Genomic DNA, 25,935 nt, shown 5'->3' on the forward strand with positions numbered 1-25,935 from the left:
ACCTCTGACTCCTGGGTTCAAGCGATTCTCCTGACTCAGCCTCCTGAAGAGCTGAGATTACAGCCACATGTCACCACGCTTGGCTAATTTTTGTATTTTTAGTAGAGACGGGGTTTCACCATCTGAGTCAGGCTGGTCTCGAACTCCTGACCTCGTGATCCGCCCACCTTGGCCTCCCAAGGTGCTGAAATTACAGGCGTGAGCCGCGCCTGGCCAGCTTGCTCTCTTAACAGCAGGAATGGCTCCCAGTTTTTGCTAAGATCAATTTTTTTCATTGTCTTTTCTTATTTCCTGTTCTTAATGCATTTGCTAGCTCCATTGACTTCAGCACATATAGAGGATGCTAACATGTGTCCAAACTCCGTGTGTCTTGTGTGTATGTGTGTACGCATGTGCACGAACACACACTTTTCACAGACTTTCAGAATGGATTACTCTAGGTGGTCAAGCAAACAGTGACTAGAAAACAACAAAAACGGTACAATTAAAACATGTAATTAACTGTTTTACGCAATTCACATTCAGAAATATAGTTAAATAAGAACAGGAACATTGCTTTTAACATTTTTAATGAAAGTACAAATTTCCATTTTGACATAAAGTGAGACTATAGCAATTTCGTATATTTGGCTATAAAATATAGTTGGAAAAGCTGATACAAGTTTTGATATTTCTTTGTTAGTTATGCGTTCCTATAAATAAGACCAATATGCACACTAAAGACATCCCTTCAAATATTTCTTCAAACATTATGAAAAGTTTTCTGTGAAGATTGAAAACAAGAGAAATTATTTGGATTGATGCAAGAACATCTTTTTGAGAAAGAGTCTCCATTCTTTTTTCATCCTGCTCAGACTGACAGTTTATATACCAGGAGGGTTTTGTTCATAAACTACTCACCACACACCACCCATTCAAGGTAGAGTAAATCTTATCAATGAACCCAATAAAAGAGTATAGTGCTTTTACTTCAAAGAGGCCATGTCTTCTAGGAAGATATACTACTCTTTGTCATTCAACCAAGGAGACCTTGAGATTTAATAAAATACATTGTCGAAGTCTAAAGAAGGAAAAGCTAGTTTTTGAAAAAGTCAGGCTAAATGTTACCAAAAAATAAAATACAATTTTACAATTGACTGATTTGAAGTGTAAGTAAAGAGGAGAGCTTTAAAAATATAGTTAACAATCTTCATGTTTATATTCATTTTTATCTTTTTTCCTTTAAGAAGTTTTTGACATAATATTTTCTGGTAAAAATACTTTTTGGCAATTGTAGCTCCCCTTGGTATACAGGACTTTTGAAAGCTGAATTTGCCCTAAAGTATTTTAGTTTGTGAAAGACAAATAGCCAAGTTATATATAATTGTGAATAAAATCTACCTGTTACAATCCTTATATTCAGTCAGTGTAGAATGGATTTCTAATTATTTATTTTTTCTTTATACATGCACTTCTAAAATAAAGGGCTTCTGTACATACAGTTTCCTTCTATCCAACATTTTCAGAGTATTAAATGTTTTAGTTTTTCCTGGTGTGTGAAAAATAATTTTTTTAATGGCACTAAATCTACCCCTGGATCCCCTAGTACCTTCCATGTTTTTCCGATTTAAAAATAAATAAATAGAACACAAAATCTTGTTAATTGCCAAATATTTAAAGAATGTTAAAAACTAGTAAGAAAGTGAAGATTTAATAACATATAATTGAATCCACAGAGGAAAATACTGATAGCCTATATAAAGTGTGATCATACTGTTGTCTAACCTGTTGTAACACAAAAAATCTACAATGGACAGGTTTTTGTATTTTTAAAATCTAGCTTTCTATAATATATGTTTTAATGATCTACTATAATTTCAGTCTAGTATACACTGTAATTTATTCAACCCGACACAATTATATGAGCCTTTAGAGTTTTATTTTTGCATATTCTCTCTCTCTCTCATTATTTATTCAGGATGAATTTTTAGATTTATCAATATGAAAGTGTTGGTTTAATGAGCATTCATATTTTAAATTTTGATATAGAGGGCCAAATGTTCTTTGAGAAATATTAACTTCTACTAGTGTATTATCAGTATGTTTTAGCTTTACCAGAGTGATGGCCAAAGTGTGATATTTTATATTTGATTTGATTTTTAAATCCTTATGTGCTAGTGAAATTGTAAATCTTTTAATGTTTATTAACCAATTACCTATCTGTATTATTTTTCTATTCATATATATTTGCCATTTATTATTGGATTTTTCATTTGTTTTATTATTTATTTATTTATTTATCAATTTTTGAGACGGAGTCTAGCTCTGTTGCCCAGGCTGGAGTGTCGTGGTGCGGCTCCCTGCAACTTCCACCCCCTGGGTTTAAGCAATTTCCTGCAATAATTATCCGTCTTTTACATACACATTTTTCTCTTTTGTTGCTTTATTTCAACATTAATTTTCTTAAAAATGTTTTTAATTTGTATGTATATAATTCGATCCATCATTTACTCAGTACTTTCTGGCATTAATGTCATGCTTATAAAGTATTATTCCAAATACAGATTGTTTACTCATTTGTAATTTGTAATCTCTTTTTAAATGCATAAAATGGGGCTCTATTTCAACTTTTCAAATAGCTAGCAAATTTTGACACGATTTTTTATAATTAATATAGCCTTCCAATGGTATTATATGCAATATTTTAGGACTTCCATATATTACCATAAATGTGTAAGAAAGCATCTCTGAGTACAAAATGTGCTATTTTAGTTTAAAGGTGGTTTATTTTTGATAATCTAGAATCCTGGATTAAATAATATAATTAAAAATTCCACTTTATTGTAAACATCTAAATCAAAATTTAAGTACATGTGTCTAGATTTGTAAGCCATGTTTAAAAATTTACATATTTGGGCATAGAATGCTTTGGTTGACAATTTCAAGCTCTATAGATTGCCATAAGTTGAAAAATTTATGGATGATTCTCTTTCCAACCACATCGTTTTGAAGAGCTAAGACAGATCCAGAATATTCAGTTGAAGACAGAGTAATGCAAAGAAGGCAATAACTCAAAAACCTTCCACTTTATCATCATTATCAAGTTGGCGCCATACACAATGCTCTGACAAGTCGGAGTACCAGCCTTTCAGGTCTTTAAATAGCTACCAAGACAACGTTGATTCAGATGGCCATAGATAAGCAATGTGTATCCGTTCCTTCCTTCACCCAGTCATTCATTTTTTTTTTCGTTTAATAAATATTTATTGAGTGCCTACTTTGTGCCAAACATTGCTCCTTTATAATGGGGATATTCCAGTGAACAAAACATTCAAAATCTCTGCCCTCATGAAATCTGCAACACAGATAGTCACCAATAAACAAGTAGCTATATAGTATTTCTGAACAACACTTAAGATAAATGCACAGTGAGGTGGGAGAAGGGAACTATTACGTGGACCCAGTGCACTTTGCATAGTGGTTAGGGAAGGTGAGACATGAGGATGTTTGACTGAAGAGCGTTCTAAGCAGCCGCAACAGCAAGTGCAAACGTGTGGAGACAGGAACATTCAATTCTTTTTAGAGATAATACATATATTTTGAAATAGTAAATATATTCAGAGTTGTGGAATAGAAATGCAGTCTTAAAAGTGAATTTCAATTCAGGCACGGTGGTTCATGCCTGTAATCCCAGCACTTTGGGAGGCTGAGGTGGGCGGATCACCTGTGGTGAGGAGTTCGAGATCAGTCTCACCAACTTGATAAATCCCCGTCTCTACTGAAAACACAAAATTAGTCAGGCGTGGTGGTGCATGCCTGTAATCCCAGCTACTCGGGAGGCTGAGGCAGGAGAATCATTTGAACCTGGGAGACGGAGGTTGCAGTAGGCCAAGATTGTGCCATTGCACTCCAGCCTAGGCAACATGACTGAAAATCTGTCTCCAAAAAAAAAAGTGAATTTCAAAAATTATCTAGATATGGCTATTTACTTCTGATGTAAATTACTTAAGACTGAAACATTTTTTATGACTGGCATGGCAATTTAGCATGGACTTTTGCACAGGCAGGTCTGGGCCTATTTCTTTAACAGTCTGTGATTTATTCAAGTTACTTATTCTCTTATCAGGAGCCATTCCATTCATCTCTAAAATGGGCATAATTATGATAGTTATATCATAGAGTTATGGTGGAGATTAAATTATATAATGTGCATCAAAGTGTTCAGCATAGTGTTAATTACATAGTGAATTCGGTTGTTATTAGATCTCATGATTTCTTAAAATAATTTCAACATCCACTTTAGATTTGGAGGTATATGTGCAGGTCTGTCACATAGGAACACTGGGTGATGCTGAGTTTTGGGGTGAAGATGACACCGTCACCCAGGCAGTGAGCATAGTACCCAATCGGCATCCCTTAGGCCTTACACCCCTCCCTAGATCTCATTGTATTTCATTCCTATCTTGATAATTAAAGCTAAATTAATTTTCATGCTAACCTTATTAAAACCTATTAAATTATGAGCACTATACTTCACATACTATCACCTCCTAACTATGAGTGTCATAGTAGATCACACATTGCCCATCTGTGAAGGCCCTATTTTAGACACTCAATATTTGCTTTGCCTTTTACAATATGATCTACAGTTACCAAACTCACCCCTTTTGGTTGAATTAGTCAAGGCTACTGAACACACACAATTTGCTGCCCTCTGTACTGGACATTGGAGGAGGGCTTTAGAAGAAACAAGCCTTGGTCATTATCTCAAAGGACTTGCAATATAGCTGGGACTAGCATAAGAAACATACTGAATTTACCAAAATGGCCTCACTGATTCTGTGCAGGTGGAGCATTTGTTGAGGCCTGGACACACTCATCATTTCTGTGAACTCCCCATTTTTCTGCATTGGAGCCCTTGACCATGTCATTTGAAGATCTTCAATGTATTCTTCTCACTTTCTCTCTGTTAGTTAAAATAATACTCATGCGTGAAGACTCATCTTAATGCCTTTTTTGTCTTTAGGTTTTCTGACAGTTTATTCTCTTTTTCCTTTCTCTTTCTAAAGTCACTTAAAGCTTAGTGTCATAGCTATGTATTCTAACAATAAGAAGCCCGCTTTTGGAGAGAGGGTTGCATTTTGCTGCCTTGTTTCTGCCGTGGTATCTAGGATTGGCCTTTGCATGCTGGGGTCACCTAACACATGTCTGTGCACTGATAATGTTGGGAAGAGAAGACGCATTTGAGGGGAATCATCAGATCTAAGGTCTTGGACTGTAAGGGAAGTCAGACTGAAGCCGTGTTTTAAATATTAGAAAGTCCTCTAACAAACAATGAAATGAAAGATTGACTGAAATATGGAATTCTGTCTTCTGTTTTAAGAAATCAAAATGTCATAGCTGTTGTCTTTCCTAGACTTCTCTCTAATGTAATGTTAGGTACATGTTTACTCAAGAAACAATTTTTCTTCCATTTGAAATAGTAAGAAAACTTATACTTTTATTCTTCATAGTTCTATGCTTCAATGTATCTTTGCCTCAGTTTCCATACTTATAAAATGGAAATAATATTTTCATCCCAGAAGTTTCTTGAATTAAACAAAATAATATACATAAAGTGCTCAAAAGAATTCTGGTGCATACACTATGTCATTTCTAAATGTAAACTATTATGCTTTAGTCAGTTTAAACAACACTTTTAAGGCAATATGTTTTTAGTATTTTAAAATATGATTCAGCTATAAATAAATAAGGGAACATAGGAATTAGGATAATGATTAGGATTTTAAAAGCAACCTCAGCCTAGTATTCCAGGAGGAAAAAATTCCATGATAAAACAGTGTCTATTCAAGCTTGAAAGGACAAATGCCAATGACTTTTCCAACTCTGTGGTTCCGGTAGTTTATATCTTAAATTCTTATAACATCTAGTATTATGATTAAAAGGTCATTTATTAAAGAAAATGCTTCATCAAGAATTAAATAAAATTCAATTAATGTAAATCATATTAACAGCAATGTTTTGTGCATAGGTATCATCTATGTCAGGTAACAAATTAAGCATGTTATTAAATCTCTGCAGGCTGGAAACAGGCTTTGTCTGTCTTAACATCATCCTTTCATTAGTTCATAGACCTAGAATCCTCACAGGGGCATCAGAAGTTGTCAGGAGGTCTCTGAATTCTGGAGTTGGTGTCTGAATTTGTGCTTCAAGATTACGTTTCTTGGCAGCTCCCCGTGCATTACACAGTGGAGGGGAATGACGGGTGTGTGTGTGTGTGTGTGTGTGTGTGTGTGTTTATAGGTTTCCCATACAAATTAGTTGTGTACATTTTCTCCAGAGGTGGCATACAAATAACTTGTCAGTGGAGGGTGAAAACATGCATTTTAGGTTGCGTCAACCTTCTTGCCTCTGCATTCGTAAGTGGGAAGACAAGATTGTCTGAGTTCTGATTTAATAGATTTTTTAACCCTCATTTGAGACTACATCTCTAAGGAGCAATCATTTAATACACACATAACTATTTTTCTACTTTTGCGATTTATCTGTGAAGATACTTATACAGTAATCCACTTTATCCATGGGGAATATGTTTCAAGACCTCCCATGGATGCTTGAAAACGTGATAGTACCTAACCTTATATATGCTGTATTTTTTTCTATACACCCATGCCTACCTAGGCTAAAGTTTACTTTATAAAGTAGACGTAATAAGAGATGAACAACAACAGTAAATTAGAACAAGTATAACCATACACTGTAACAAAAGTTATATGAATGTGACCTCTCTTTCTCTCATTCAGAGTATCTTCTTGTACCATGCTTATTTTCAGACAGCAGTTGACCATGGTAACTCAACTTGAAAAGCAAAACCACGGATAAGAGGGTACTATCATACCAGATTGTTGCATGTACATGTGTGTATGTGTGTGTATATGTGTGTGTGTGTATGTGTGTGTATGTGTGTGTGTGTGTGTGTAGACTTAGTTACTTTACCAGTAATTTATGGCTATGGCTGCTTTATTATATAAAGATTTATGCACACTTGCTACAGGTTTTTCCTTCTTATTGCTGGTTTGCTATAATTTCTTTACAAAATTTTTCCTTCTTATATCAAAAATACGGCAATAATTTTGATTAAGATTAAGATAATAAGTAATTACAGAAAAATGAAATAAAACTCAGTTGAGTAATGAATTTCCATCTTATGAATACAAATCCCTCTTACAATAAAGTATTGAAAGGGAGATGGATTCATTTGTTGTTAGATTCAGATTTTTCTATATAGTTGATTATATAACACCAAATTGTGTACCATTTAAATTCTTCTTAAATAAGACTTCACAAGAAAATACATTTAAAATAGGTGAATGGGCCAGGTGCGGTGGCTCATGCCTGAGGCAGGCTGATCACGAGGTCAGGAGTTTGAGACCAGCCTGGCCAATATGGCAAAACCCCGTCTCTACTGAAAATACAAAATTTAGCCAGGCATGGTGGTGCGCACCTGTAGTCCCAGCTACTTGGGAGACTGAGACAGAATCGCTTGAAGAATCGCTTGAACCTGGGAGCGGAGGTTGCAGTTAGCCAAGATTGCACCACTGCACTTCAGCCTGGGTAACACAGCAAGACTCCATCAAAAAAAAAGGAAAGGAAAGGAAAGGAAAGGAAAGGAAAGGAAAGGAAAGGAGAGGAGAGGAGAGGAGAGGAGAGGAGAGGAGAGGAAGAAGGAAGGAAGGAAAAAAGAGGGAGGGAGGGAGGTGGGGAGGGAGGGAGGAAGGAAGGAAGGAAAGAAAAGAGAGAGAAAATAGGCGAACAAATCATGATGTCCTAAAGATATTTGACCAAAAATCAGCGCCTACCATCATATATGTAACACATTTCTCAAAGTCAGAAATATGCAGACAGGATAAACAAAGAAGATCTGACCGATAAAACTATTAGAGAATAATTATGTGCTGGACTGTGTGAGACTAACCATGCTAAGGACAGGGACATGAAAAATGTTTCAAGTTAGATGACTACCTGCTTTGTAAACCTTTCCCTTTGACCCAATTAAGCACCAAACATTGCTGTTAATATGATTTACATTAATTGAATTTTATTTAATACTTTATGAAGTGTTTTCTTTAATAAATGACATTTTAATACTAATATTAGATGTTATAAGTACTCAGGTTTGAGTACTTCAGGCTTTATTACAGAAGTGTATGCGTGTGTGTGTGTGCGTGTGTGTGTAATGGGGGGATATACCTCTATGACTGTTTCTTTACTTAACACCCCCTCCTCTGCTTCAGTTGACAAACTCCTGCTTGCTCACACCTCATCTTTCCTGAAGCACCCCCATGACTTTGTCCCAACAACCATGCTCTCCAACTTTTACTACAGTATTTAACATGGTTTAGTGTAATTCTCTATGTATCGATGTATTTCCCAAAATAGACCATGAGCTACTTGAGGGAAGAAATAGTATTTTATTGATATTTCCACCACGGCACATGGACATGTCCAATTAATGTTTGTTGACTACATTAACATGCAAATCTGCTACAGTGGCTGTATTACACAGGGCTCAGGGCTTGGCATCTGAAGCCAGATTGCCGTGGTTCACAACCTGACTCCATTACTTTTAACATGTGTGATATTAGGTAAGCCATTTTACTTTTACTTTCTGGTGTCTCAATGTCTCATCAAAAAAGTAAGGATAATAATAGTACTTATCTCAAAAGTTTGTCACAATTATTAAAAGACTTAGATCACATAGTGAATTTAGCACAATCCCTGGCAGTAGATAATATAGTTGCAATTATTTCATTATTTTATCTCCTATTCAAAAATAAAACAAAAACATTTGAAACAGAGGTCTTTAGAGTGTTGGAAATGGCATCTCCTACAAAGGAAAGTTGGATATTATTTTGAGATAGGAGCAATGGGTTCATATTGGTACCAAATTAACGATAACCGGCCGAAACAGAATGATGGTCGAATATTTCCACTGCACATTTATAAACAAGTTCTTGGCATGTACCATTGAAATAAAAGAGTGAATGCATTGCTTTTGGTTCAAACAAAATATAGCCAATAGTAACTGCTGTGAAGATCTTGTCATTTGAAATGTAAATAGAAAAATTACAAAAGGAAAACATTTTTATTTGTGATGATGGAGTTCATAGTTGGTGTAAAAGATTGGTTTAGATATTACGTGGGGTCTCGTTTAGTCATCCAGGCTGGAGTGCAGTAGTTTCATCACAGCTCTGTGCCACCTCAAATTCCTGGGCTCAAGGGATTCTCTTGCCTCAGTCTCCTGAGTAGCTGCGACTACAGGCATGCACCACCATGCCCAGCTAATTTTAAAATTTTTTGTAGAAACGGGATCTTGCCATCTTGTCCAGGCTGGTATTGAACTCCTGGGCTCAAGCAATCCTCCTGCCTTGGCTTCCCAAAGTGCTGGGATTATAGGCGTGAGCCACCACACCTGGACTTGGAATATGTTTTAATATTAAATTTAAATTTTATAGAATATTGTTATGAGGTATGACAGGAGCTTTGAGAAAGAATCCAATATAGTATTAACGTTTTCCCAAACTTTAAGAAGGTCACTTATAATGGTTTCTAATTATTTCAGAATTTGTTCTTTAGGGGATTCTAGTAAGCTTTTGCACATAATTGTAAAAGAGAGGTGTTGTGGGTAGAATCATCTGTGGCCTAGAAGACTTATGGGAAGAAAGAAAAACTGTAAGGTGATTAAAAGGTTAAAAATATTTAGCTTTCTAGACGAACATGCCACTGAATGAAACTTGCAAATGGTATGAACTTTGGGAGAAATCATACATGTAGATATATAATGTATGTTATAGAAAGGTAAAAATAAATAGTATTAAATTGTATGTCTCTTTAAAACTTTAAGTTGCATTGAACAGCTTTTCAGTCTCACAAAATATTCCTCAGTATTTTGGTGGGTGTGGGAAAGTAATCTATTTGATGCATTTACTTATCAAGTGGTAAGTGACTTGATTCACTTTATAAAGAGACATTTACCATTGATGTAAAGAATTCCAGTTGAGGCAAGAATATATCCATCTCCCTGATCTGATGAAGGTTAAGCTCCGAAAATATGTTCATTAAGTTAAAATATCTTAAACTAAGTTTAATATAATAATATATTCTAAGATTAGTATAACCAATATACACAATGGATTTTAAATATCTTCTTAACTTAGACCTTATGTATATTCTTAAAAAGGAGAAGAGGGCTTAGAAGCTTTAGGGGCGAGAGTGAGATTATCCCAACTACCTATGACAGGAACTCTCTTTAGTATTTTAGGCTGTCATTAATTGTTAACACTTAATACACAAATGCTTAAGAGTGGCTTAGTTACATTCCAATATGTTTTAATTCTTTCTTTGGGGTAATTCCTTATTCAGTATGTAGCAGCTCCAACTGAGCTGGAGACTTCAGATATTTTGTCTTTGGCCTTTTAAACAGGTTTTATATTAAATAAATGTCTTGTACTGTTTTAGTTGTATACAGTGTGACTTTTGAGGTCAGAGGTCACAATAATTTATCCTCACCAGAGTAGCTAATTTTAACTTCTGTTTATTTTTTGTTAATGATGCTTTTAGTTTACTGATGTTAATTTTTTTTTGGTAATGATGAGCTCTTGCATTTCTTCTGCTAGAGAGTAAAAATGTTTCAAGTTAGATGACCGCCTGCTTTGTAACCCTTTCCCTTTGACCCAATTATTTCTTACATTGCTCAGTATTCAACTTTAACTACAGAATTTGGTCAAATATGTATGCAGTAATATTAATAGATAATGGTAACCAAAATGTTCAGGACATATTGGTGGCAGGTAAGGGTAAAGCCCCCAATTCTGGCATCTGGTGGAATATGTGAATTGCTGTTTTCCTAATTTTTGGAGAATAATACAACATGGTTTGATACTGTTGAGAGATGAGGAATTTTCATAATTCGAATGTAAATCATACCATTGAGTATATCACATTCATTTAGAGCACAAGTCTTTAAACAAACAAACAAACTCCCTAGAAATGGCAGGTTTCATGGTGAACTAAGTTTAATAAATGCCTATGTTACCCCATTCTTGGAGATTTGTAATGCATATTAACATAGTAAAAACTCTGAGCACTTGCCCCAATAAACAAAAATATTAAAAACTTCAGGAATCTGTCAAGTTCTTCCACAAAACATATGTACGCTTAGTAGTTTAACTGGATCACAGAACCTTTTAATTAAAATATACTTTAATTTGTTTCCCCACAGAACATTTGTATTTTGCATATTTGCGTATGTATTTGTTCAGTTGCTGTACTGAATTACCTGCCATGCAAATAGTTGAGAGGGTGCTTTTGTGCTTGTGAGCCAATAAGCTGAAAGTGCTCTCCAGGTGTCCACTGGTGGTATTTGTAAGCAGGGTGCCCTATGGACCTCTGTAGTTAGGTGAGTGTGGGAAAGTAATCTGTTTGATGCATTAATTCATAGTCTGTTTGTACTGAGAAGTGCACATGACTGAGACACACACCTACACAGAGAACACTAAAAGTCCAAACAAATGTGGAGCATGAGAATGAAAACGTGTTCACATTAGTCACCATTTTAAAAAGTGTATCCCTCAAAGTTTTACCAGCAATAGGAAAAAAAATTGCATTAGAAGGGAAAATAATGTTAATCATATAGATTCTGGATTATTTGGATTGTTGCCGCTCAGGAAACTGAAAAAAGAAAAAGTTCAACTAACAAGTTAACAACATCTTTCTAAGGGACAGCTATGCATTGATAAACCGAGGATTCCAAACAGTCGCTTCTTTTGGTGAAATGTTGATATACATACATTAATCTTAGAAAGTCCTTTATATCCTTTTGTGTTGATGAGTCTATTTCCTGAGGTTTATTTAACTAGATGATGTCAAAGATTATTTGTACTTTTCATTTTTTATAGTTTTCACAGGGACAACATTTTTGTTTATAATCATCTGCTTTTTAGCAGATATTTTAGAACTCAAATGGAAGGGAAAGATTAAAAGGACAATTCTATGTGGTTAATGATATGAGATACAGGCAAACTTTGAGCACTAATAAAGTTTAGTCAGGGTCATGATTTGTACACAATGAAGTCTCTGAAAAATATGATTCAAGTTGTTGAAGTCAAATTAGTTTTAAAAGTTTGTTTTATGTTGGGGTGCGGTGGCTCACACCTGTAATTCCAGTGCTTTGGCAGGCTGAAGCGGGTGGATAGCTTGAGTCCAGGAGTTCGAGACCAGTCTGGGCAATATGGTGAAATTCGCGCTTTACAAAAGGTACAAAAATTAGCTGGGCAAAGTGCTGTGTGCCTGCAGTCCCAGCTACTCAGGAGGCTGAGCAGGGAGGATCACCTGAGCCTAAGAAGGTCAAAGATGCAGTGAGCTGTGTTCACACCATGGCACTCCAACCTGAGCAACAGAGTGAGACCTCGTGTTAAAAAACAACAACAACAAAAAACTGTGTTTTTATATTTTAAACATAATGTACGTTTATGACAGAGAAACTAAAATCTTCAAATGTAAAAAAAAAAGTAACTCTCCATTCAGAAATTCAAAGATAAACATTCAATATTTTAGCATATTTCCTTTCAGTCTTTTTTTCTGTGTATTTATTGCTTCCTTTACTTGATTTCTCTGTCTCTTGTGCTCTGATATGTCCATATCTACAGGTTTGTATCTTGCTTGTTCATGTTACTTAGAACGTAAGCATTCCCCTGTGTTATCATACACTTATAAACACGGTTCTTCATGATTCCATAATGTTCAAGTGGGTATGCAAATCATTAAGCAAATTGTAACTTTCCCATCAGAAATAAATTATTAATATGTATATATATATATAAAATGTATATTATACACATACGTACATATATACAGTTTGCAAACCTCTTGTTTTTGTAGAAGCACTTTACTAGAAAAAAATACGGAGAATATAAACACAGAGTTGGAGCTTTCCTTGGGTAAATAGATTGGAGAGGGCAAATGAACTCTTGTAGATTAGCAGAGCAAGTTGCTTTCTCTAGTAAATGCTTGTTTATGTCCAAAGATTAATCTCAGTGCTCATTTGCTGCCATGTATCCCTCTACTGCACTTACCCCACAGACTATCTAATGTTATCGTCCTTCTCATAGAAGGGCTTATGTCTTTATTATTGAAACCCTAATGTCTAGCCCTGTGCTTGTATACAGTAGCTCTTTTCTCTTGGGAAATGAATGAATGAATGAATGAATGAATGAATGAATGGTTGAATGGAACTTTTCTTTCTTTTCTCCAGGCAGGTAGGATTTGGACTTAAAATTTCTGCTGGGCAGCTGTCTTCATATTTTCCAATGTGTAGACACCACAGGTGTTTTTTTTTTCTTCTTCTTCTTCTTTTTTTCTTTTTTATTTTCTGACTTTTATTTGTTTCTCTGCCCCAACTCTTAGAAAGAGAATTGAGCTTAATTTCTCCAAAACTACTGAAGAGATTAACAAAAGATGATGTCCACAGAGAATATTGGGTATTGAAAATTCTATAATGTACTCTAACATCTCTCGCTCTTTTGATGCCCTAAGCTTCTTATTAATTACTATCACTTTTGTTAAGTTCAATTTTGACCTCACTTTAAATAAAAACAATAAATGGACCTGGAAAAGTTAGTAAACATTGTACAGTTGTAGGAGAGAGACTGAAATTATCATGAGATTGATTTGGTGTTAAAAACTAAGGAAAGAAGACCCCCCCACCCGGCGATCTGTCTGTGTGTGGTGGGGTGGGAATGGGAGTGGGTGGGCAAGCTTTTTATTTAGAACTGCAGGAGAAAGTGCGCTTGGGTGAGTTCCCTAGTGTTTAGGATATTAAATGTGGATGTGGACGTCTCTAAGCTATTGCTTTCCTCTTTTAATGCAGATGTTTGAAAATACTAAAGACTGTACTACAGCTAATGCATGAAGCTGGCAAAAACAATTACCAAAATCGTAAATTGTGATTTTATTCAAGCTATTAAGTGTAATTATTTAAGTGAGGTCTTCCGTTTGATTAGAGCTAGGAGAGTTCAGCTTGCTCTAATCCTCTGGGATAGAAATGGGTCACTGTTGTAGAAAATGATGGGTTGATAGTGGCTATATTGAGGCAATTGAACGTTCCAAAAGAAAATGCTTTTTTCATTGTTTCGCTTCCTCTTTTCAGTTAAGTTTTTGTTTTTCTAAGTATTTTCTTTTTAAGAATAACTAATTTCTAACAAAGCATACAAAACGCTTCTTAAAGAAATCCTGATTTCATCAAATTTTCTGGTAAGTTAGGTAGCTTGGTCAAATCTACAGCTTCTAGTAAATTGGTAGAAACAGTATCATAGCTGGATCAATCCAGGCCATAAAATCTGTGATTTTGGCCAGAGTATTACTCATGTTCTCTGGGAAGTTCCCTAAAATGCCTTTGAAAGAAATTTAAATATTCAATTATTTTACAGTTATCGTCCCATTCAAATACCTTAGGAGTTAGTGAACAGGATTCTAGTAAGGATAAAATATCAAGCCTGTCAATAAGGGGACCTAACTGTAGGTCATGAAGGGATAGAGGAAAGTCTTGTTAATAAATAAATTTTCCAACTTCTCCTCAGCCAAGAAGTTGGGAATAACTCCAAGGAGAGGTTCATAGTTGTTGTCCTGTTCTTAGGCAAAAGAGTAAGTGATTTACTTGTCCTTACAAGTATTTTCTTCCAGTCCCTTTCATTCTTTGCAAAGGTATCCCAAGAGCTTGCTCTCACCTAATTGGAAGTAATCCCCAGTAGGGTGTTAGCTGATGGCTTTAGGGTGTTACCAACACCAAGAGTATTTGCATTTTAATGAAAGGTTTTAAAAGAACTTAAAGCTTAAAGACTGAAAGCAATAAATCTCTATTGGTGGAATTTGAGGCAATGTGATAGATTGGGCAGGAGATATCTGTGGTGAAAGGAGCCCACCGGGTCTATTCTAATCACAGCGTGAATTAAAGTGTTCCTACTTAGTAGCCTCACTTCACTTCTAGAGTGAGGGCTGTGGGGACAATTCCTGTGGCCAGAATAATAAAGTACTCGTAAGTAGTTTGATTTTCTTTAAAAGCAAAACAAGTTAAAAGGCTATGCATTTCCAATCTTTTAACTTCCTTTTCCTTTCCCACTTTTTCTGTAGCATCTTGTCTGAGATCTCCCAAAATCTCTATTCTATTTTCTCTGGACTTGAGACGTACATTTAGCATTGTGTTTCAACTTAGAGTTTCAGACGCTTTTTGTGTCTTACTTTTCGTTTCTTGGAAACGTTGTGACCCTGGAATTGATAAGGTAGTATACTTGAGGAATTTGGGAGAAATGGCTTTACAAATAGAGTTATTATTATTATTTTTATTATTTTACTACATAGAGTGAACCAGACACTGAGCTACATTTTAAGGACACACAGACATATTTTGTGCAATTTCTGTCAAGTAGCCTTGGGAGATAAGCAAATAATCCGATTATTGCAATCAGTGCAGGAAGAATTATAGGTTCCCCATGCTCTATCATAGAGCATAGAAAAAATGCTAACTAGAAGTGGTTGGTAAGAAGGATGATTAAAGTGTAGTCAGGTTTAGTCAGATAAAATGAGAATGAGGATGGGGTGGCATAGAAAAGGGCTTTGATGGCAAAGCATCTTTAAAGACAGTGTAATAGGAGACCAGAGCCACTCAGGAAACTGTTAAGAAACTGAGTAGGGTCAAATATAAGCTATGAATGTAGGAATAAAATGTTGAAATTGAAAAAGTCAGCAGGGATCAAGTATTGAAATGGTTTTGGTGCCATGTCAAGATTTGTGAATCCAGTAGGGAACCATTGATATCTTTAAGCAAATGGAAGGCAAGGTCAAATTTGCATTTTATAAAAATCCTCCTGGAATTAGCATGGAGAGTTGTTTAGACTCTGGACTCTAGATTCTGGAGTGGGACAAAATTGAATATGTGTCTTGGAAGGTTTGGAAAGCTGTAACCATGTATCAAGAATGAGGGATTGATCTGAAAGGTAGGAGTGGGGACATAGAAGAGAAAATAGATTAGAAAGATATCCTCAGAAAGGTAATATTTGAGTATACAAAAGACACAAGTGACTCCTGGATTTTTGGCTTAGTCAGTTAGATTCCATTTTGCTGAACCAGGGAAAAGCAAAATAGGTTTTAATGGGATAGATGCTGAGTTCAGATTTAGACAAGCTGAGTCTTAGATTATTATAGAACATCCAAGCAGAGATTTCCAGTACATAAGCATTAATCTGTCTGAATCCCAGGGGAAAGATATGGTCTGTAGATATATTGAGCCCTTAGCCCTTAGCATCTAAGTGATGCTAATAAAAGAGATCACTCAAGGAAAATGGATACTATCAGAGGGCTGTTGATTGACCACAGACAAGTAACAAGAGTTAAAAAGCAAACTGAGAATGAGGAGTAATCATGAGAAAGTAATAATAAGAGGAAGTAGCTTGATAGATCCTTCAGGAACAATAAGCAGGACAATATCCCTATTGGTTAACAAAACAGAAAGACAAGCAAACAGTCTTGCTGTTTTTCCAACATCCTCCAGGATCTAGCCCTAGGCAATAACTCTGAGAGTCTCAATCACTGCTCCTCTTCCTATTTGACTTGTTTCACCTCATTTGAAACAATCCTGTATAACCATACATTTTTCATGCCTTCATTTCTTTCCCACATTCTCACTGGAGTGTAATTTTCTTCTATTCTTTTCTTCTCCATGCTTAGCTCTCCTTCAGAATTCTCTTCTAATGTTCTCGCTGCCTTCTTCCTTCCCATGACATGGTAATATCACCATCCATCCTAACCTCCAATTAGTATTCGAATTGCAACTTTCTTATGTGATTTAGCACATTACAATTTGCATCATAGTTGTTTATGCACCAGATTCTTTCCTTTTGGCAAGAATGCAAACTTCTGAAGTCTAAGAACCCATTCTCCTAAATTAGCTTCCATAGTGCACCTCTTTGAAAACAGCACGCACTTAATAATTATTTGCTCAATGACCACATACATTACCTACCTAAATTAAGTAGATAAAGTCTTTGAATCTTCTGATAAATCTAGGGATCTCAGCAAAGGCAAAACATAAAAATGCTTATTTATGAGGCTATATCTGTTAGTTTTGAAATATCTAGGCACATTTTGGCCAAATAAATGATGGGAGAGCATTTCATAAAAGCACATTTATGATACAGAGGCAAAAAGTGAAAACACGATGCTAAAACTTTCTTTTAAAAAATTGTAAGATTATGTACAATGGTTGTTTTCCATTAATGATTGCAAATAGATGTCTCTTACTCTGCTTTTATAACTGTAATAATTAATCTTGTGTAATGGGCATGTAAAGCACAGTATTGCTAAAACACAAAGTATTTTTATTTATCCTAAAGGTAGGTATGAGATGCTACACTGGCAGTTCCTTAATGATATCCTACAGATAATCCTAAGCCTTTCAAGTACATTTTAGTATATTAAAAGTAAGGGAACTTAGTGGGGGATGTTCACTTAAATAGAATAAGGGTTAAATGATAACTTGACTTACCTTTTAAATGACAAAAAATAAAGAAATTGCAAGACCTTTTCACACATTAGATATGTATTGTCATTTATCATCTAGATATCAGGCTAGCAGTGTGAAGTAATAAAACATATCATCGAAAAATGTGCTATAGGTCTGAATCACTCTTTCATTCCACCTCCCAGCTAACTGTAGTATTAAATCAAACAAGCAGAACATTTCCTTAGGCAGCCATTGCCTTTTAATTTCCTGAAGAACCTTAAAATATCATTCATTACAAGTACTACACATATTTGGTTTTTAAAAGTCTCATAAATCAATAGCAGGCTGACTGTAATAATTATTACAAGTTAGTGCATAATTTTCGTGCTGAAGGCTGCATGCAGAACTTTAGCATATGCAAACGAGGCAATTCAAACTGTGTATAGATATTAATATGAAGAAGCAGGTAACGAGGTGCAGGCTATGAATTATGCATCAGGAGTGGCTGATCTTCAATGAGGAAAATGAATTCAGCATGTAATCTAATTAGTGATGGAAGTCTATTACATCTAACTGCAAAAGCAACCGTCCTTGAAACAAATTTATTTACAGTCCATGTTACCACTTGAAACAACTTTGAAATGATGTGTAAGACAACAGCTTAATTGTAAAATTTTTTTGTTTGTTTGTTTCAGTTCTAGACCTGGAAGGCCTCCTAAGAGGACTCAAAGTGTCACCTCCCCAGAGAACTCTCACATCATGCCACATTCTGTCCCTGGTCTCATGTCTCCTGGGATAATTCCACCAACAGGTAAGGCTGCTACTCACTTATGCCAAAAAATATTAAAAATCAGCCAATGTCATAGCTTTTATATATACCTGTAAATCAATATTTACACACATCAATTATATTTTGTGCACACTAAGATAATGTTACTGAGATAATTTATTTCAAAACTGCATTATGATTACCATCTTTTCTTTATTTAAAATAAAACAAAAGCTTAACTGAGCACAGTACTAGAAGTTATTTTAATTAATCCTACCACAAATATCAAACATCAAATTATTATTCCTATTTTTTTTATTAAGGAATCGAAGTTCAGAGAAAATCAGTGACTTTCTCAAGGTCACTCAGCTGTAGCTGTCAGTGGTGGTCCAAACCCAGGTCTTTGGATTTTAAACTTGTTTAGCATTCCAGAAACTGATAGACATGCATCCAAACAAAAGACAGTAACTTTGTTCAATAGAAATGTCTTGTAATTTTTTGCAAACTAATACGTTTCTATCAGAACCATATGAAAAATGTTTATTTCTAGAATTTTGAAAATGTATAAGTAAAAGAATAGTCTTGACTACATAAGCTCCATACCATAAACAAATTTAATAATGCACTGGAGCAAAATTCATTCATTTGATTTCTACCACCTGAATGGGTTCATTAATTATTTTATTTGTGGAAACATATGTTTGCCCATCTTTATTGTTTCATCAGGAAATGAGCCAGATACATGAGCACATTAAAATATTGCTGATATTATAATATATAATATTTATATTGTTTTTTCTTTATCATATGTATATTGAGGAAATACACATATGAACATATAAATGTCATGTATTACAATACAGCTGATGCAATAAAGGTAATCTGGCAAGATGAGAAGAGAGTTTTTCTTTTTTCTCTAAATTCCTATATCAATGTTTTATTTTTCTTTGTAACATTTGTCTTTCTGTGTGCTCTAATATAATCATGAAGTAATCTTATTTCATATTTCATATTTGGGTAGAAGTTTCTTGACATCAATGACTCTCTCTAACTCATCTTTATTTTTGCAGTAATGTCTAAACAGTTCATTCACTTTTGTGGATATTTAACAAAAATCATTGAGTTGAATTTGTAGCTATTTCAGCTATTTGTTCATTTTATATATTTAATCTTTTTTTCAGCAAGGCAGTAATAATTTTTATTTTTATTTTTATTTTTGTTTTTAAGACAGAGGGTCTCCCTCCGTTACCCAGGCTGCAGTGCAGTGACTCAGTCATGGCGCACTGCAGCCTGGACCTCCTGGGCTCAACAGATCCTCCCACCACAGCCTTCTGAGTAGCTAGAACTTACAGGCACAGGCCACCATGCCTGGCTAATTTTTATATATTTTTTTTTTTCTAGAGATGGGGTTTCTTCATGTTGCTCTGTCTGGTCTTGAACTCTTGGACCCAAGTAACACATCTGCCTCGACCTTCCAAAGTTCTTAGATTACAGGCATGAACCACCATACCTAGCCACCAAAATTTTTAATGGTAAATAATTGAAAATTCCATGAAAAATTTTTATACTAATTTTGTGCATGAAAAATTGAGATACAAAAAAATGAAATCAGTAGCTGAAAATTGCCCAATTACAAGGCGGCTATTATCATTTCAATTTGTTTAATCATGCTTTTCAAGTAACTGAATCCTACTGCCTGATATTCTAATTCCAATTTGAGATTTGGAAAAATGAAATAGGTAGTACTTGGCTAATCCTTGCTTATTTATGTTTAACTGAATGATAAAAATTTCTGTTTAGAAAATTTGGCACTTGGGAATGACATAGGAAAATCTTTTATACTGCATATGAAAATCTTAAGGCCGAGCACAGTGGTCACACTTGTAATCCCAGCACTTTAGGAGGCCGAGGCTGGCGGATCACGAGGTCAGGAGATCAAGACCATCCTGCCTAATACGGTGAAATCCCGTCTCTACTAAAAAAAAATACAAAAAATTAGCCGGGCGCGGTGGCGGGTGCCTGTAGTCCCAGCTTCGGGAGGCTGAGGCAGGAGAATCGCTTGAACCCGGGAGGTGGAGGTTGCAGTGAGCCGAGATTGCGCCACTGCACTCCAGCCTGGGTAACAGAGCAAGACTGCGTCAGAAAGAAGAGAGAGAGAGAGAGAGAGAGAGAGAGAGAGAGAGAGAGAGAGAGAGAAGAGAAAGGAAGGAAAGAAGGAAAGAAGGAAGGAGGGAGGGAGGGGGGGAAGGGAAAGAAGAAAGAGAAAAAGAAAGAGGGAAGAGAAGAGAAAAGAAAAGTAAAGAAGGAGGGAGGGAGGGAGGGAAAGAGAGAGAGAGAAAAAAAGAGAGAGAAAGGAAAGAAGGAAGTTAGTTTAGTGCCTGTAGACTTCAGTGAATTGCTTTAGAACAGGGTGTGTGAGCCAGCTCACTACTATTTTGCTTACTTTCAACTTTTAAACATTAGTCCGAAGATTTTAGGTTGCCGGAAGTTTGACTATTGCACATGAATGGCGTTACCTTCGTATATTCAGTATTTTTTCTCTTTTTAAGTAAACTTTTTCTAGATGCAAAAGTTTAGATTTTAGGGAATACAGAGTAATGTCTTCATATACTAGGGAACGTATCTTTACTGTCTTAAAACATTAACTGGAAATCTAAAGATCTTAAATAAATTTTATAATTCTCAGGAAGTATGTAACATCTTTCTCCCAAAACAGTCTACCGAATGCTTTAGTGTATTGGGGGAATATCACTAAATATGATTATATAGACTTTTAATTTTGCAGGACTTTATTTATTAATATTGGCCTGTACTTCTGTATTCTGAGAAGTAACATTTGAAAACGATAAAAAGATGTAAATGTATCTTCAAAGTTGCCTAACTTTGTCCTGTGAAAAGAAAATGGATTAATTTAGGCAAATTTATAAATACCTATTGATCAGCCGGGGGACGGTGGCTCACGCCTGTAATCCTAGCACTTTGGGAAGCTGAGGCAGGCGGATCGTGAGGTCAAGAGATGGAGACCATCCTGGCCAACATGGTGAAACTCCGTCTCTACTAAAAATACAAAAATTAGCTGGGCATGGTGGTGTGCGTCTGTAATCCCAACTACTCGGGATGCTGAGGCAGGAGAATCGCTTGAACCTGGGAGGCAGAGGTTGCAGTGAGCCAAGATCGCGCCACTGCACTCCAGCCTGGCGTCAGAGCGAGACTCTGTCTCAAAAACAAAACAAAACAACAAACAAGCAAACAAAAAAACCCTATTGATTCAGTCCTAATCATTCTTTTTTTGTTTCAAGTATTGAATATTGGAGTTAAATAATAGTTTTCCCTGGGTGCATTTGTTTTCTTAGGGAAAAAAAAGACTATTTTTTAAAAATGTATTTTCCTAGTCTTAATATTTAAGAATTTAGGTATCTATACTTGAAACAAAAACAAAAACAAAACAAAACAGCAAACTTTGAGATTGCTTGTGGAATTTTGATGTGTTATTTTGGCGGCTTGAGTGGGCTTGTGTGTAACCTTAGAAGGGGCGTGGGCAGATGGTGATAATTTCTAAAAGTTATGGTTGTCACCGGATGCCATAGCAACCAGAAGTTGAAGCTAATGAAAGAAAGAAGGTTCTTTGTAGAGTCACACAAGGCAATACCTCCTGCTGTGGTCACTACATTTATTTTGACTGAGCCCTTGTCATAAATCATTTTTGATAATAACTACCAGTTTGGAATAATTCATCCTAGCAACAGACTTCCAATAACATTCAACTTTTTCTAAGATGATGTCTATTTAAAATTAAGAGAGGGGTTATTTAGGAATTCAAAATATTCCCCTCTTGTTCAGGAATGCAATTTGGATAGTGTATTTGCCAAATTTCTGATTTCATCTTTAAGTCAGTATGCAAATTAATTTTGAGATGCATTTCATAAAAATATTAAGAATTAATTGAGTCCCCAGTATTTGCCTTTGACATAAAAATTATTTAATATTTTCTTAAAAATACACTCAAATTAAATGAATGAATGATTTATAGTTTCGTCTCTTGGATATGTCTTTTCTGTCACTGTGATCTTGTAGACATGTAACTAATAAGTATTCAGGGTAAAGAAAGCAATTATACACACATACCTTATGCTTAAAAGGTAAGAATTTATGACTTACAAATTTATCATTTTGGAAAAAATACTGGACTGGGGCAATATTAATCTAGAGTTAATCCCACTGAAACATTCTTATCTCTAAAAAAGTTTAGAGAAAAATGTTCTCGTGTGATGAATTCAAAAACATATTTCAAATTTAATGGTTTTTTTTCTACTAATTAGTAAACAGCAACAATATCTAAAAAACCTCTTTTGTAATATTAGCATTTGTAATAGTTTAAATGCATTAAACATTTCAACGTCTCAGGAGAAAATTTACAATGTAAAACTGTATCTAGGCTGGGCACGGTGGTTCACGCCTGTAATCCCAGAAATTTGGGAGGCCGAGGCGGGTGGATCACCTGAGGTCAGGAGTTCGAGACCAGCCTGGCCAACATGGTGAAACCCTGTCTCTGCTAAAATACAAAAATTAGCTGGCCATGGTGGCGGGTGCCTGTAATTCCAGCTACTCAGGAGGCTGAGGCAGGAGAATCGCCTGAACCCAAAAAGTGGAGGTTACAGTGAGCTGAGATCACACCATTGCACTCAAGTCTGGACAACAGAACAAGACTCCATCTCAAAAAAAAAAAAAAAGTGCCTTGTATGTTGAGAGGTTTATTATAATAAATGCTCTGTATTCCACTGGGATACTCACAAGTAAGGAGAACAGAAAAATGCATGAGTCAAACAGCCACAAATGGTTGGTTTATCTTCACTAATGAATTAAACATAACAAGCTACTGTATGCCTTACCAAAATAATAAATCTCATGTAAACTATTTAAACACTTAATGTTTATGCAATATGTTTGTATGTGTTTTCATATATTTATATATGTAGGAAACATGTGAGAGGTTTGATAACTAGATATTTTGTTGAGTATAGCACATTTAACCTATAACTACTTAATGTATGTTCCCTTTGCATTTTTCTTGAAGAGAAAAATTAAAAGGTATGTCTTCTTTTTTTGTGTTCCTTTTTGTAAGGCTAACCTAAACATTAGACTTCATCATGCAATTTATTTAGTTTTCAAACTTGAATGGAGCACTCTATTAGTTTCCTGTGCCTGGCATAACAGATTACCATATGCTTAGCGGCAAAACCACAATTTATACTCTCAGAGTTCTGGAGGTTGCAAGTCCAAAATCAGCATCACTGGGCTAAAATCATGGTGTCAGCAGGGTACCCGCTCTGGAGGCTCTAAGGGAGAATCCAGTTCTTGCCTCTTTGAGCTTCTGGGAGCTGCAGGCATTTCTTGGTTTCGTGGCTGCCTGGCTCTCCAATTTCTGACTCGGTGGTAATGTTGCCTTCGTGTGTGTGTGTGTGTGTGTGTGTGTGTGTGTGTGTGTGTTTATGTAAAATCTCCCTCTGACTCTCTTGTAAGGACACTTGTCATTGTATTTAGGCTACATTAGATAATACAGGATAATCTCCTATCTTAAGATCCTTAACATAATCACATCTACAAAGGTTTTTTATTTATTTATTTATTTATTTTAATTTTTATTTTTTTTATATAAAGTAGCATTCACACATTTTCTGGATTAGGACATGGGCTGAATTTTGGAGGCCATTGGTAGTCTACCACATCCAGCAAGTCACTAGGCTAAGTATTATGAGAAGTCCAAGTGAGGTGCAGTAGACATGCACACAAATGTAGCCTCTGGAAGATTTTGGCCTGTTTTGTTCACTTTGGTATCGCTGGTGTGTAGACTATTGCCTGGCACAGAGCAGATATTCCAAACTAAATATTTATTCAATGAATATGGCTAATACATGTTCAGTAAAGGATTTCTGAGAGAAATTATTATGCCTTACAATTACAAATTTAAACAGTGGTGTGTTAATGTAGCTTCTAAAATCCCATTAAGCACAGTTAGGCTCCAGATTAAAGATGCAGAGTCTAGAGCCTGATGGAGGTATACTAAGTATATGGAAGGCATTATTTGTTTGTTTATAGGTTATGATGGTTACATTTAAGCATAATCATCAACAATTGATGGAATATAAATCTCTAAATTGATGCTCGAAAGAAGTGATATTTATAGAAATAACATAGCATGGAACATATTACTCTTTTTAAAAATTATTATTCTTTAAGTTCTGGGGTACATGTGCAGAACATGCAGGTTTGTTACATAGATATACATGTGCCATGGTGGTTTGCTGCACCCATTAACCTGTCATCTACATTAGGTATTTCTCCTAATGCTATCTCTGCCCCAGCCCCTTACCCCCCGAGAGGCCCCAGTGTGTTATGTCCCCCTCCCCACCATGTCCATGGGAACATATTACTCTTTACCATTCCTGCATATACAGGTATATATAACTACATTTGTACTATTATTATACAATTCTTAAAGATTAGAATTTTCATTGTACATCCAGTACCTTGATACATAATTAATTTAATACATACAAATAAAATATATTTCTTAATTTAACTGAATGTAAATATAGCTCTTGTTATGATAAACTACATAAGAAATATATTTACTTCTTTTTTCCCTATGTAACGTGTTATGACGGAGTACTTCTGTTAAATCACAATATGCCCTCAGTCTGGTACTAGCATAGATATTCACAAAAATCATTTCTTTCTAATCTCTTAGAGCAATGATCTGTTATTTTTAGACTTAATTAAATAACCACATATTACTAGACTTCTGGACAGTCCTCTCATCTACTTAATTTAGAAGAAAATTGCCATACTTTCTTCCCTAATTTATTTCTCTCTTCCAAGTTTCTATTGAGTTCTGTAGTCTCATATGCCTACACTGGTCTGTACTAAGAATTACAATCTGCTTACACTTTTCTCTCAGTAGATTTCCCATAATGAAGTCGCTAATGTCCTTAATTGACTAACTGCAAGGTATTATTTGCTTCCTTTTAGTAATATGATGCCTCCTTTGACAAGAGAAGTTTACTTATGTTAAGAAGAGCAAATCAAATTTTCAGAGTCAACTTTTGATTATGACATTGGATATTGTATAGATTACCTGGAGCTTTGGAGCTTTGCAGATATCCATTTATTTGTGAAATTCTTAGTGTTTTAATCCTTTGGTTACATCATGAGTGTGCCACATGTTGTCTTTTATTGCTTGCTATAATTTTTTAACCAGTAGGAAGTGCAGTGGGTATCTTACGTCCCATCCTAAACAAGAAATGTGAGAAATACAAATATTGCTTATTTTAATGCAAAACAAGATAAACAGTTTATTTTTATTTATTTTTTATTTATTTATTTTTTAGCCTCTCTCTTTGATAGGCTTTCCTCTCCGAGGCTAACCTGAAAGCTTCAACTCCTTCCCTTAATGATGTGCTGTAGGTTAGTTCTTGAATATTTAATTATAAAATGTTGGAACTTCTTTTTATTTTCTCCATACTTTTGGGGGATAAGTTTCACAACTTTACTCTGTCCTTTGTAAAGATGTGAAATTGCTCTGAAAGTGTTGGCAGGAACATTTCTTTTTTTTTTTTTAATTTTTTAATTTTTT

The 25,935-nt window shown here is 35.2% G+C and overlaps 1 protein-coding gene across 1 annotated transcript in view; it reads left to right on the forward strand.

The window, feature by feature from the left end:
• The window catches only part of DACH1 (dachshund family transcription factor 1), a 464,060-nt gene that overhangs the window by 170,779 nt on the left and 267,346 nt on the right, over positions 1–25,935 (forward strand). The window contains exon 2 of the mRNA XM_011972024.1: positions 18,229–18,344. Coding sequence (XP_011827414.1) covers positions 18,229–18,344 — 116 coding nt within the window. The remainder of the gene's footprint in view (positions 1–18,228; positions 18,345–25,935) is intronic.

Source organism: Mandrillus leucophaeus, unplaced genomic scaffold, assembly GCF_000951045.1.
Source record: "Mandrillus leucophaeus isolate KB7577 unplaced genomic scaffold, Mleu.le_1.0 Scaffold126, whole genome shotgun sequence".
Taxonomy (NCBI): Eukaryota; Metazoa; Chordata; class Mammalia; order Primates; family Cercopithecidae; genus Mandrillus; species Mandrillus leucophaeus.